This window comes from Anolis carolinensis, chromosome 1, assembly GCF_035594765.1.
Source record: "Anolis carolinensis isolate JA03-04 chromosome 1, rAnoCar3.1.pri, whole genome shotgun sequence".
Classification (NCBI taxonomy): domain Eukaryota; kingdom Metazoa; phylum Chordata; class Lepidosauria; order Squamata; family Dactyloidae; genus Anolis; species Anolis carolinensis.
Genome location: NC_085841.1, coordinates 311,298,460 through 311,313,359, shown reverse-complemented (window position 1 = coordinate 311,313,359; position 14,900 = coordinate 311,298,460). Strand labels below are relative to the sequence as shown.

Sequence of the window (14,900 nt, the reverse complement as noted above, 5' to 3'; positions counted from 1 at the left end):
AAAATTAGGTCATAACAATGTGACACCTTCCTACATGTTGTGCTTACCAGCAATACTTTGGAAATATTGTGCTGTTCCTTGTGATAAAGAAAAGGTCACCAAAGTTAAGATCTATTGCCACCTTACTGAATTTATTTTTTTAAATGTCCCCAAAATCACATTTTGGGACATTTTTACCACATGTTGACCATCCTGAATTATATTAGAATCAAGAGGAGCATATTTAAAACATAAAGTCAACTGAAGTTAATTTTTAAAAATGGCGAAAATGTCCCAGATCTTTAACCCAGATTTTACATAATACTTCAGGCCAGGCTATCTGAAATTAGACATCAAGGTATTTCTTAATGTCTTGTAAAAGGCTGCATATAATAGGCAGATTACATTTAAAGAGCTGTATCACGAGAGTTTAAATACATTACACCAGATGTTCAAAATGACAGCACAAATACTAGAAAACATGTTTTTATTATTTATACAAATCATGTGTTTCTCTTTACAAAACATAACAATTATTTCTTTTTATAAAACCATGTTTCATTTCCTGTTAATTTCAAGGAAGAAAGATTTCTGTCTGGATCATTCATAAACACATTGATTGCTCACAATAAAACATCCTGCTCATGAACCAGTGTTGCCACATCATCTGAATCCCAGGAGATAATCATTATTTCCTCTTCCAAAATTCTGTTTCAAGGTATAGTAATTGCACCTCATAATCCAGTACAAACAGTCACTCGCAGCCATCATGCTGGAATTCTCAATAATTAAGACAGTTTAACAAAATAACAATAAAAACAACTTTAAAAGAAATTCAAGTTTTTTGTTTTGTTTTCAGATCGTGAATGAGTATATATGAGGATTATACAAAAAGTTAGATTACAAGATTTGTTTAATACAAAGAATGAATATATTTTAATAAAAACTTACATAGATTATAGAATAGGGATTACATTATTTTTCCACATAATCACCATTCAGTTCAATACATTTTGTCATCCCTAGGATGAGTTTTTTTATGCCTGTGTCACAGAATCTCCCTCTGCCTTTTTCAGCCAATCCGTCAGTTCAATTTTTACCTCGTTGTTGTCGGAAAAGTGTATTCCACCCAGGCTTGACTTCATCTGGTTGGGATGTTTTACGCCACCCCTCTCACAGCCCCGATCTAGCACCCAGTCACTATAATCTGTTCATTAAATTAAAGGAACACCTGAATGGAAAACACTTTTCCGACAACAACGAAGTAAAAATCAAAGTGACGAACTAGCTGAAAAAGGCGGAGACAGAGGCATCAAAAAACTCCTCCAAGGGATGACAAAATGTATTAACTGAATGGTGATTATGTGAGAAAATAATGTAATACCTATGCTATAATCTGTGTAAGTTTGATTAAAATATATTAATTCGTTGTATTTTAAAAAAATATTGTAACCTTACTTTCTGGATAACCCTTATAGAACAGCAGTCATAACAGAGTTTCTTCAAAAGACCATTCATAAGTTACCAATATGGCTCAAAAAGATTGTCTTTGTTATAGATCTTCCCTTAGACAACTGACCTCCTTTTCAGGGATTGTCAAAGAAAAAAGGTGTATTTTTCAGCATGGCCCCTCACATTTGATAAAGCACAGAATGGAAAGGGTAAAGTCCAGTACAAAAGAAGATAGGGAGCAAAAGGACTAGTGGCCAGAAGACACTCCTACTATTCAAAGCATGAGACTTTAAGTATTTAATATCATACTCAATTATAGAATCATAGAGTTGGAAGAGATCTTGTGGGCCATTCAGATCTATCCCCTTCCAAGAAACAGGAGAATTGCAAAGCCCCTTCGACAGATGGCCATCCAGCCTCTGTTTAAAAGCCTTCAAAGAAGGAGCCTCCACCACACTCCAGGGTAGAGAGTTCCAAGGATAATTTGTTCATTCAACTAACAATTTCTGGAATACAAGGCTCAAAATAAAATGTTTTCCACCTCATCAAGTTTAACTTCTTAGAAATGCTCCTTCCAAAACTGATGTATCTAAATAAAATGAAATCCCTAATAAACACCCAGTGAATCCCAGTGAATATGTAAAGAAATTCTGGACCTGTAGTACTAGAAGTCTATTAGCATATCCTCTTCTCTGGGTCCTCTGCTTACTGCAGAGAAGCAGTCAAAGGGGAAAGAATAAGCCAATTTCCTTCTAAATAAATGCACGTATTCATTACAGCCTAAAGAGCATTTAGTAGTGCAGTGCTGATTCACATCAATAGGATCCTTTACAGGTTTGTTCTCCTACTTGAACCATTCATAAAACACTGATCTATTTATGACCTGTTTTCATGAAAGCGCTCATGTCCTTCTTTTTTAGTTTTCGCCTGCTTAAACCTAAACGTAGTGCATCCAAAAGAGCATCCTTGTTATTTAATACATTATAGCAACTCAAGTTTATCAATCTATCAAATTCATGAGATTCATAGGTGAAGTTCAGTGTTCGATAAGGAGAGTCTTTTGCCTCAACTTCAAAATTACCAAGCAGTTTCTCTTCTTCTGATTCACGTTCTATACCTACAGTCAAAGAAGGAGAAAGATACAATGGGTAAGTATTTTCCTTCAGATTTATTCAGAAATACACTGCCTAAGGCAGTCTCTACCTTTACAACAGACAAGGAATTTTGGAAGGTTCTTGTGCAATACACATGTTTTATAAAAAATGTCAAAGCAAGAGCACATTCAATCTTTACCATAAACCTCCAAATTGATATTCCCATAATATTGCATTCAATTCCTCATCCAAACAGAAAACTTTGGCTATTTTCTACAACAGCCTAATGACTGTACCAATATCTAACTTCTAAATATTCAGCCAATCCATTATTCTACCTGGGGAAAACAAGAAGATACTTTAAAATGTAGATGTTTCCTAACATGTTTACCTGGTGCTTTGTATCTGCAGAAAGTATCATTAATTAGGGGGAAGTGAAGCACAATGGGGACCTTTGGATTCTCCGCATTCATAAACAAATAGCATTCCTTAGGGTTTTCTTCATCTTCTTTGCTCACATTGATTCGTGGAAAGGGAATGTCACGTTCTTCACAGTATTTCTGAGTCAACTCTAGGACCTGCAGTAAAGTGACCAAACAACAATCAAGATTTCCCCTGTATTTTCTCTTTTTTTTTTTTTTTTTTGCTAGAAAAGTTCACAGAGGAAAGTGATGTTTTGGATATTTACTTGAATTCATCCTATGGATTCTATCTACCTTTCTCAATTTTCCTTCCAAACGTAATATTTACTCTACAAAAAACTGAACTCAGACAAAAGAAAAATATGAGGAAGTAATCCTATTTTTTCTGTTTCTTAATAGAACAGAACCGACAATATTTTAGCTAAAACCAAGCCAGAATAGAAACACTCTCTTTCTCTCCCTCTCCCTCTCCCTCTCTCTCTCTCTCTCACAGACAAACACCTCTGTTTTGCACTTCACGAACAGAGTTTAACTGGAAATATTTACCAATTGCTTATATCAGGACCAGAATGAATTATAAGTGCCTAATATTGGGAGAGTTTTTATGTTTTGTGTTGCTCAAGCTTCCACATTCCACATTATTCAAAATGCCTGAGCCTGTGAATCTGTGACCTATGAAGCATCTTCACATTTCCTTGCCTCACCTGAAATGGTGCTTCCCAAGAGTAATTGAATGACAGGATAACATCAACATCTCTTTCTGGTTGGAGCATCAAAGGAAAAGGAGAATTGATAGAAAAGCCTCCATCTACTAGGTATAGACTGTCTTCCATTGGAGTCAACCGATTAGGGAAAGCATCTAAGTGGGTGCCTGAAGAAAGGAGGAAACAATATAATGAAATGTTTTCATACTGCTCTTTCAGAAGTCATAAAAATAACAGCCAGCATGGTGTAGGTGTTTGAGCACTGCACTATGATTCTGGACACAGGGATTTGTTTCCCTAATGGAAAATCATTGGGTGACATTGGGCAAGTCACACACTCTCAGCCCCTGAAAACCCCGTGACAGGTTGCATTAGGGTCACCGTAAGTTGGAATCAACATGAAGGCACACAATAACAACAAAGGTAACAGTTGAGACATTTATTGGAACCTAAAATATTCCTGAATAAAATGCCCAGTTAAAATGTCCTTTAAAAAACATTCCTGGCCCATATCTAAAACATAACTGTACTACAGAGGATATGTTCAGGTCTTTAATTAACAAGCTGATTTTCACATTAAGCTTTGTTTTTATCTTCTGGTTTGAAGATATTCAGTATAGTAAATATTTTGTCAAAAGGATATTACCTTTCCAGGCCACAAAGTTTTTAAGGCTGACGTAATCCTTGTGGAGATACAAGCCTTGCATGAAATTAAAAGTTTCCCCAGCAGTAAAACGAGACTTGAAGAAATCCTGGAAAAACTGTAACACTGGTCCACCTGGTATAACCATACGAGTTTTCAGTCTCATTGGGTCCCGGAAATGGAAACGGCGACGGTCATCTAAAATAATGAATCAAACAAAAAGTACCCATATAAAAACCTATTTATCTAACCCAGATGATAGGTTTTGGAAATCAGACATTTTCATTAAATAACTACTGTTTAAAATCTGGAAACCTCTTATAATAATACTTACCAATAACTTTGATAACGTCACCCAGAGATTCTAAAAATGTCAGTCCTGATCCAACCACTTTCAAGAAGACATCATCCAGACTGGCAGCAAAGGCACTGCCCCATATCCCTGGAGAATAAATAAGGAAGGATTTCAATCCAGGCTTGAAGGCTTTTCAAACCCATCTTGCCAAACAAATGAAAAACAAACATAGATTCAAGGGTGCAAGCCAGACATTTACTTTTCATTGGCTAACATGAAACTGCATCTCCATACATAGGAAAAAAAAGCAGGGCCCGACTTACCGGGCCATGCCTGTTGCAGGGAGGGGCGTTTCCCCCCCCCCCCCCATCATGGTGGCGGGTAGGGGCTTCTTGTTCCCAGAAGCCCCCTCGGCGCGGCGGGAATGTTTCCCGCCGCCAGTCCCCGCTGGCCAATGGCAGCCCAGAACACCCGGGCTGCCATTGGTCAGTGCTCCTCCATGGGCGAGGCCTACCCAGGCTCCGCCCCCGGGAGGCCGACCAGCAGCCATTCGGCTGTTGCAGCTTGCCATCCCGCCCACCCTGCATGCATGTTTTCATTGTTTCAGTCACAACTGTTGTTGGCGTGTGACATGGGTCTCGGATCTCGGAAAAATACTCCACCCCCCCCCCTTTTCATTGGCATTAGGGGGGGATATTTTAGCTACCACCAGGCAGCGCTGGAGACCGACTACCGGGTCGGGTGTCGGTTGCGCCTTGGCTCGTTTAGGATCGGGCAGCAATGGGCTGTCCGATCGTTGATCCGGGACCCATGCAGGGCAGCCAACCCTTCATTCCTGTAACCAATAACATGTTGTGGCCAGTTTACCCAAAACAGTTACTTTGTGAGTGTGTTTATTTGTTCACCATCATCCGGCGGGGGCAGTTCGCCCATGCCCAGGCAACCAGAAAAATAGCTAATATACTAAATACAAGTGGTAATGTTGTACAGTGGCTTGAGTGTTGAACTAGGATTTTGAGAAACCAGGGTTTCTCAGTTATGGAAGCCCATTGGGTGACACTTGGGCAAATCACAATCTCTCAGCCTAAAAGGAAGGCAAAGAGAAACATCCTATGAATGATGCCTAAGAGTTGCCTAAGAGTTATTCGCCAGAAGTCAGAATCAACTTTATAGCATATAACAATAACCATACACTAAGTAACATAGCTGGTAGTTTTTAGGTATTGGTAAAAAAAAAACAGCAATACATTGACTAACAGGAAAGCATTCCTTTTAAACATACATTTATAAAATCTGCAGTAACATTATTGCCATGCGGCCCTGTCACTTCCGACTTACGGCAACACTAAGGTGAAGTAATCTTGGCAGAATTTGTTCAGAGGGGGTTTGAGGGGGTTCAAAGACTCATAGAGTGAGACTTATCCAAGGTCACCCAATGGGCTTTCATGGTTGAATGGGGATTTAAACCCTGCGCTCCCAGTGTCTGTGTTCAACACTCAATCCCTATAACACTTTATAGTAACATATTTGCCACTAAAACAACTTTGCATAAGAAGTTTCAAGATAAGATTCTAATCTGATATAGATTCTATTTTCACTCTTACTTTCACACTGTAAAGATTCATTTTACCAATTTGGAACAAAATCACATCAACAAAGCTATGAAGAGCAGCAGCAGCATCAACAGTACTTCAAATGCAAAGATATTCAACTCTGCCTTTTTGCACATCAAATTCTAAAATTCATACCCTGAAGGTAGCAGATCCTTGGCTCAGGATGCCTCTTCATCAGTCGCCCCATAAAGAACTCACTATCAAAATCTTCTGTCCGAACAAAGGCACCATACTTGCGAAATCCAACCTCAAAGGGAGTGAACTCAATCCATTCTAAGAAGGAAAAAAGCATCCCCATACAGAAGACCATTATGTTAGGAGAGGGCAACTTGGGCTGGGACTCCCATCATCTCTCATCATTGGTTATGCTGACTAGAACTGATGGGATTGGGAGATCAACAACATCTGGAAGGCCACATAGTTTTCATGCCTTGCTTTAAGTCAAGAACTTGCTATATTTTTATTCAAGTGAAAAGATTGACTTAGATGCTATCTGCATATTCCTTCACATGTTAATTACTGTAAAGACACTATGCCATTACATTACATAATATAAAACCAGTAAAATAATATGGACTAAATTACAGGTAAAGCCTTATTCTATACTATGAGGTAAGAAAAACTCAGCCCTCCAAATGCTGTTTGTCTCCAGCTCCCAGAAACCAATAGTCAGCAGTAAGTGGTCCAACAAGGGCTATATGAATTTCACCACTGCTATGCTTTCTGCCAGCAAGTAATCGTTTCTCTTCCTAGTCTTTATTATTCCCTTCCCTCTCTTCACTTCTGTCTTTGATGTCACTATGTGGGATTCAAAACCTTGAAAAGGTGTGTTTTGATTAAAACCCATGCTGGCAAGAAGATTCTGTGAGCTGTAGCCCTCAAAATAAGAATTCTTGCTGTGAAAGTTTAAGTGCCACCACGGCTCAAGCTAGTTACTTGTAAAATAATGCAATTACTTACAGATTTTTATAAGAGACAAATAAACCTGCCTTGTTGTACCTGCAAATTCATCACCGCTAATATTGGGCATCACATTAACAGCGGCATAGATGGGGTAAGGATTTTGTGCCTGTTTCACAGTTTCCTGTTGGTCAGATAGTTTTGACTGATGGTCCTGAATAGAAGAAAGAATATACATGAATAAATTATCTAAGTGTAGATTCTGGATGCAAGCAGCCACATACACAGATACACTTCCTAAGATTAGTCCAAAAGTCTTCTAAAATAGTATCTTAAGTATCCTTCTGGGGAGGCTCTCTGGGATGGGGCTCGGTGGCACAGTTTTGCAGTGGCTCCAGTCCTTCCTGGAGGGCCGTTCCCAGATGGTGAAGCTGGGGGACACCTGCTCGGACCCCTGGCCATTGACCTGTGGGGTTCCGCAGGGGTCTATCTTATCCCCCATGCTATTTAACATCTACATGAAACCGCTGGGAGAGGTCATCCGGAGTTTTGGAGGGCGTTGCCATCTCTACGCAGATGACACACAAATCCATTACTCGTTCCCATCTGATTCCAAGGAAGCCCCTCGGATGCTGAACCAGTGCCTGGCCGCTGTGGCAGACTGGATGAGGAGGAACAAGCTGAGAATCAATCCCGACAAGACAGAGGCCCTCCTGGTCAGTCGTGCGGCAGATCGGGGTATTGGGTGGCAACCTGTGCTGGACGGGGTTGCACTCCCCCTGAAACCACAGGTCCGCAGTTTGGGGATCCTCCTGGATTCAGCGCTGACGCTTGAAGCACAGGTGTCGGCGGTGGCCGGGAGGGCCTTTGCACAACTCAAACTTGTGCGCCAACTGCGACCATACCTCGTGAAGTCTGACTTGACCACGGTGGTCCATGCCTTAGTTACCTCTAGACTGGACTACTGTAATGCACTCTACGTGGGGCTTCCCTTGAAGACGGCCCGGAAATTACAATTGGTCCAACGCTCGGCTGCCAGATTAATAACAGGGGCAAATTACAGGGAGAGATCCACTCCCTTGTTTAAGGAGCTCCACTGGCTGCCGTTCATCTTCCGGTCCCAATTCAAGGTGCAGACCATCATCTATAAAGCCCTGAACGGTTTGGGACCCACCTACCTCCGTGACCGTATCTCCTTCCATAAACCTGCCCGTTCTTTGCGATCATCCGGGGAGGCCCTGTTATCACCATTGCCTATATCCCAGGCTCGCCTTGTAAGTACAAGGGAGAGGGCCTTCTCTGCTGTGGCCCCCCGACTGTGGGACTCACTACCTACTGAAATTAGGCAAGCTCCCACTCTGTTAGCTTTTAGGAAAGAATTGAAAACATGGCTCTTCCGCTGTGCTTTCGGTGAGTAATTTCTGTTATATATCTCCGTATTACTCCCCTCTGAACATCTATCCTCTAGATTACCCCTTCCAAATGTCCCTGCCCATAGTGGAGTACTCCTCGGTCCCTCTCACTCCGGGTTTTATCTCTGTGTTCACGCAGCCTGCCCTTGCTTTATTGTTTTTTGATTTCTTGATGTTCTGTTTATTATTATTTATTGTATTTTAAATGGTGCTATGATATGTTGTTTTTATATTTTATTATGTTGTATTGCTCTGGGCATGGCCCCATGTTAGCCGCCCCGAGTCCCCATTGGGGAGATGGTGGCGGGGTATAAATAAAGTTTTATTATTATTATTATTATTATTATTATTATTATTATTATTATTATTATTATTATTAAGTAGTACAAACAATCCCCAAGTTACAAACAAGATAGGTTCTGTAGGTTTGTTCTTAAGTTTAATTTGTAAGTAGGTTTGTTGATAAGTGGAATTTGTATGTAAGTCGGAACAGGTATATTTTTTAACTCTAGTCAAAACTATATATTTTCTAGCTCTGGATAGCATAAGGAAAGGTTAACACCCATGTGGTTTTTATTTTGCTGTACGTGCTCCTGTTCAGAAGATTTCATCTCACTCTGTCCCTGTGAAAATTGGATTTTGAAAAATTTGGAAAGAAAGGTTGGTGAGAAAGCTTCAATGGAGGCACCTTTTCCCCATTATAACTCTTCAAGGAGTGAATTTCCATTCCGGAGGTAGAATTCCCTCACTTTCTGTCATCTCACCCCTGTTCTTGACTATGAGTGTTTGTGAGTTCAGATGTTTGTTACCCTGGAACTGCCTGTATACTTGTTTAAAAATATGCAAACCGAACATATCAGAATTACTCATTCGGGAATTCTCAGACATAATCTCTACATTCCAAGGTATCTAACTTCTAACACATTGTGTTTATTGTTACTATCAATTTATGGTCACCATATCAGTGAGAGACCACCAAGATTGCCTTTATTAACAGCCTCGCTCAAGCTTGTGGCTTCCTTTATTGAGCCTGTCCAGCTGTAGAAGACTCTTCAACTTTACCAAGCATTAATATCATTTCCAATCAGTTATGTTATCTTACACACTATAGCCCCAGATTAGTCTTTTTGAGCTGAAGGAAAAAATCAAGCTTGAATTGCTCTTGGATCCATTATTTTTTGTTGGCAGTTCATGATATCTATACAGCTCTTGTCCAGGACCTCTGGATTGTGTCTTTTCCATTATTTTGCACAATACCTGCAATTTGTTTGATAATCAGTTTTGTTTTTAAGTAAATAGAACCCATACATGTTCCAGGGATTTTTTAATGTGTGGGAGAATACCAATTTCCTAATGTGTGAGGGAATTTACATATAGCCAACAAAAACAAATCTGAAGCATTGTAAAATTGATTGAAATTGTAAATAAAAATGGTTTCAGTTTTAAAATTCCTTACCTTCATCTGCAGGAAGTACTCTACAATAAGTCCCCATAGGTCAGTAAAAGATACCTTTCTTCCATCATTCTCCATTGCATTAAGTTCTTGGAAGTAATATTTTAGCCGTTCAGAGGAAAAAGCTGCAACTTTGCTGCTGCATATTTTTTCCCTGGCACTGATGATGGCATCTTTGAGATCTTTACATGACCATTCAGAGTCTTGGTACAACATTGACATGCACCTGAGAAAATTTTCCAAACACAAGAGATTAGATTTCTCAATTAAATTCAAGTGCTATATAAAACTTATACAAGATCATATGATTAACAGGTTCCTAAGAGCATGAGAGTTAAAGACATTGTAACTTCTTGGGTGGAGATCCTTGGAAATTATCTCAAGCTTCATAAGCAAAGGGTTTAATACTGTTATTATTAAACCCTTTGTTGTTTAATACTGTTATTATTAAACCCACAGCTCGGGCTGTGGCGCAGGCTGGAGAGCAGCTATAATCAATCACTGCAATGAATCACTCTGACCAGGAGGTCATGAGTTCGAGGCCCGTTCGGAGCCTATGTTTGTTTGTCTTTGTTCTATGTTAAAAGGCATTGAATGTTTGCCTATATGTGTAATGTGATCCGCTCTGAGTCCCCTTCGGGGTGAGAAGGGCGGAATATAAATGCTGTAAATAAATAAATAAATAAATTATGGAACAAAGATGACTTCAGAGAAATATCTCAAAAGACTTGAGTATTGTACTCCTGCTTGCTCTATATTCTTCACTTACTATTGTGACTCTGATATACATCTGTAACTCCTAAACTCTGAACCGGACATTATTTTCCATTATAAATAAGTGCCATATCTCATGTGGATTACTTTGAACACATAGATGTTATTCAATATAAGATTCACTGACTTTGTGAATTTGTACTTACAAACTGTACTTTTGGGTAATTATTTATTTCATCAGAGAATTAGATGGAATATTATTTTAACTTTTCCAAAATACAAGGTATGTTTCTATAGCAACAACCCATATCCCTGCCTCTTGCCAAGAGACAAGAACTATCATTACTACATACCATGAAGAGCCTGAGACCCCACTGAGATATGTGACACAATCCAGAAGATTTAGCTGCTGAAGCCCAAACATACTACCATACAATCCAGTCAGTGCTCTTATCCCACCACCAGATCCTAGAACTGCTACAACAGGAACCTTTACCAAAAACAAAAACAAAAAAGAGAGGCAGAATTCATATCAACAAAATTCAGAATATTATGTATTACAGACATATGTTGATTCCTGTTTTTATTGTACTAACTATTAGGTTCCAAATACAGTCATCCCTCCATATTCACACAGGTTACAGCAGCCATGGGAAAACTTAGGCCCTCCAGGTGTTTTGGACTTCAACTCCCACAATTCCTAACAGCCTACCGATAGGCTGTTAGGAATTGTGGGAGTTGAAGTCCAAAACACCTGGAGGGCCTAAGTTTGCCCATGGCTGGATTACAGGCACAGGATCCCCACAAAAGTGAAAAAATGAAAATAATAGAAGTGTCATTTTAAAATGTTATATAACACCTCTCTAAAAATATCTAATTTCTCCAGCATTACACTATGGCAGTGATGGCTAACATTTTAGAGACCAAGTGCAGGGATGAGCGAGGAGAGGGCGAGCAGGGGTGCAAGTGGGTGAGAGGTGACACTGGCAGGCAAGTAAGCGAGTGAGAAGGGGGCAAGCGTGCAGGTGAGTGAGCAGGGGTGTGTGGAATGGTGAGCAGGCGAGCAAGTGGGGGCAGGCAACAGCACATGTGCCAGGAGAGAGGGCACTATGTGCCTCTTCTGGCAAGCATGGCATGGGTTCGCCAGCTCTGCTGTATGGTCACCTTCTGCCGGATTATACAGGAGGAGAGATTCTTAGAGAAGTGTTCTCTCTAAGAATCTCCAGGATGTCTCTAGGACAGTGGTTCTAAATCTAGGGTTCCCAGATGTTTTTGGTCTTCAACTCCCAAAAATCCTAACAGCTGGTAAACTGGCTGGGATTTCTGGGAGTAGAAGGCCAAAAACATCTGAGAACCTTAGATTGAGAACCACTGCTCTAGGATAAACTTCCAGCAGAACTGATCACAGAATTACATTGTATGACCTAGAGATTCCTAGAATCTTTTAATCAAATCCATGAATAAGCAAATCCACAAAAGGCGAACCCACAAATATGGATGTTTGGCTGTATTTTCATAAAAGACATTTAATTTAAAATGCCCAATTATTTTATTTCCACTGTGTTGTGATCAACAGCTTTACATATCTCAGCAAACACTGGTCAACCACATACCTCGTTTTTATCAAGATCCTCTCTCAATCTCAGTGTCTTCTTTAGTGTCTGAGATGCCAATTTCTTCCTTTTCTCCAAAAATTCTCGCTCTTCTTTACACAAATCATAACCAAGACGTACATCAAGATCTTTTTTCCTAATACAGAGAAAAGCAATAAAATAAATATACCTTAATGTCTCCAACATCTTTTAAAAGTACTAACTCAAATGTTTCAGTATTAATACTGAGCAACAACTGTAAACTATCAATGAAATGTAGGAAAATTCTGTAAACTCAGTATTAGATCGTATTTTTGTGTGAAAAATCACCAATTTAATCCCTGGTGTTTCCAGGAATGGTTAGGAAATATTTCTGCATAGTAAGAGTCAAAACATCAAGAGTCAATTCCAAGATTGACAACATTGGACAACATCTGTGATATACAACCTATCTATCTCTGAGGTATAATGTTAATTGATGGCAGCATGCTATTTCTTCAGATATTTTCCTTTCTGATCCTTCTTTATCAGACACCAAGAAAGTGTTATATATTACAAGGGATTTTCAGCTTTAATCCAAAATTACTTTTTCCAAGCTCTGGACTTTAATTAACGAATCTTGCTACTCCTATTGAATATAAACACAATGAAGAGCTTGTGAAAATTATTTTGGGACTACAACACATAGAATGTAAGGTGATTTGGGTAGATATAGAGCTTCTCTTGTACTCCATTTGAAACTATATACAATACAGTGCTTAAAATGTATTATTTTATATACTGATTTTTTCAATAAACAGATACTGCCATTATTGGTCTACATTTAGTAGTGTGTGTGATACACAGCTATTAATATTGGATCTCTAAAATTGAAGTGTCACATAGAGTTCCACATCTATGATGAATAAGTGTTCCTTCTGAATACCTTGAATATCAAGGCAATCAAACACACTGCCAGAGAAAAATCCAAACAGATTAATAATGAGTCAAAATCCAAGGTATTTATTTTTTAAAAAATACATGGCTATAGTATAAGAATGTCAAATATATAAACATAGTACTGTAGTTGGACTACTCTCTCAAACACATTTTCACGGCACCTGTGACAGCCATAAAAAACAAAGCCAGTTCAAAAATGAAATAATGACTTTTTTATTAAAGAAGAAGAATGAAAAGGGAATGAAAATAACGGACTGGTCAATTTTTGAGGACTACATAAACAAGGAGGACAAATAATGTAAAACATGAATGATTTGTTTATAATATGGAGGGAAAAAATTTACTTGCTTTTGGATTCAAAGTGATAAGATTTTATCAAAGAGGTAAGGAGAAAGCACGGAAGTCCAACTTTTTTATATACTGTATATAACATCACATAATATTGTATTTTTTACTGTATTTTAAGTTGTTGTTTTTTCCTTTTTATGTTGCTTTTATCTAAAACTTAATAAAATTATTTAAAATAAAAGGAAATAATGGCTTGTCTTTTTGAAGGAATGTTTCTGCAGGAAAAATCCCTCTTGCTTCATATATGTGTTTTCCTTGACTCACAGCTATAAATCCCATCTTCAAAGGCATTTTGCAAGAACAATAAAATCTTCATCTACAAAGAAACACAACTCACATTTGTTCAGCCTTCACACGCAGATCTGCATTTAGCCCCTAAGAAGAAAAGTAATGGGCAATGAAAGATAAAATGCAGAGAAATAACAAGTTTTTTTTTAAAATGTGTTCGCGTGCTCTCTTTTGATTGGGCAATGAAATCAAACTTCCTTTTAGGCTCTTAAAAGCCTCACCACTTCATCAAGAAATTAATGACAATAGTCTGGTCCAGTTTTTCAGGACCTTTCCTAACACACCAGCAAAGTCACGAAGGAGTAAGCAATTTTCTTATCTTAGATGCCCAACTTTTTCTTTTTTTTTTCATGTCAGGAGCGACTTGAGAAACTGTAAGTTGCTTCTGGTGTGAGAGAATTGGCTGTCTGACATTGCCCAGGGGATGCCCAGATGTTTTACCATCCTGTGGGAGGCTTCTCTCATGTCTACGCATGAGGTGCTTAACTAAAGAAATATTAAAAGAAGGCAAGCCAGATGACCTAGAGCAGTGGTTCTTAACTTGTGGGTCCCCAGATGTTTTGGCCTTCAACTCCCAGAAATCCTAACAGCTGGTAAACTAGCTGGGATTTCTGAGAGCTGTGGGCCAAAAACATCTGGGGACCCACAGGTTGAGAACCACTGACCTAGAGGATTCTTGTGCATATAGGCCTTTTTGTATTATGTGTGTGCACACCCACATACACATACAGAACTTGGATTTCCTTGTTTGGTGGTTTACTCAAAACCTCAGAATTCCACAGCCAGCATGGCCAACAGCTGTATAAATGTGGGATACTATCTGGAGATCTATCAAATATATAAAAGATGTTAAGAAAGGCCTGCCAACACATCACCATCGAGCAGGTTTCCAGGTTAAGGTGCTAAATAATAATTGACTGGTAGAAACATTCAGCTAAATGGGACAATGTTGCAGAGATAAAAATGTTACCTTAGATAAAACCAATTTGTTGCAAACTTTACCTCTACCCTTCCTCAAAACCTATTAGACGCCACTGGGTGCCAATCCGGGT

General features: G+C 39.0%; 1 protein-coding gene across 1 annotated transcript in view; it reads right to left on the bottom strand.

Annotated features, from left to right (window-relative positions):
- Window positions 1–449: 449 nt before the first annotated feature.
- pla2g4f (phospholipase A2 group IVF) overlaps window positions 450–14,900 on the bottom strand; it is a 29,161-nt gene continuing 14,710 nt past the window's right edge. The window contains exons 10-20 of the mRNA XM_008104258.3: window positions 13,898–13,935; window positions 12,295–12,430; window positions 11,035–11,171; window positions 9,971–10,193; window positions 7,202–7,316; window positions 6,338–6,475; window positions 4,629–4,736; window positions 4,298–4,492; window positions 3,652–3,818; window positions 2,917–3,103; window positions 450–2,548 (exon numbers count right to left, since the gene is read on the bottom strand). Of these exons, the coding sequence (XP_008102465.2) occupies window positions 2,304–2,548; window positions 2,917–3,103; window positions 3,652–3,818; window positions 4,298–4,492; window positions 4,629–4,736; window positions 6,338–6,475; window positions 7,202–7,316; window positions 9,971–10,193; window positions 11,035–11,171; window positions 12,295–12,430; window positions 13,898–13,935 (1,689 nt within the window). The 3' untranslated portion in view covers window positions 450–2,303. The remainder of the gene's footprint in view (window positions 2,549–2,916; window positions 3,104–3,651; window positions 3,819–4,297; window positions 4,493–4,628; window positions 4,737–6,337; window positions 6,476–7,201; window positions 7,317–9,970; window positions 10,194–11,034; window positions 11,172–12,294; window positions 12,431–13,897; window positions 13,936–14,900) is intronic.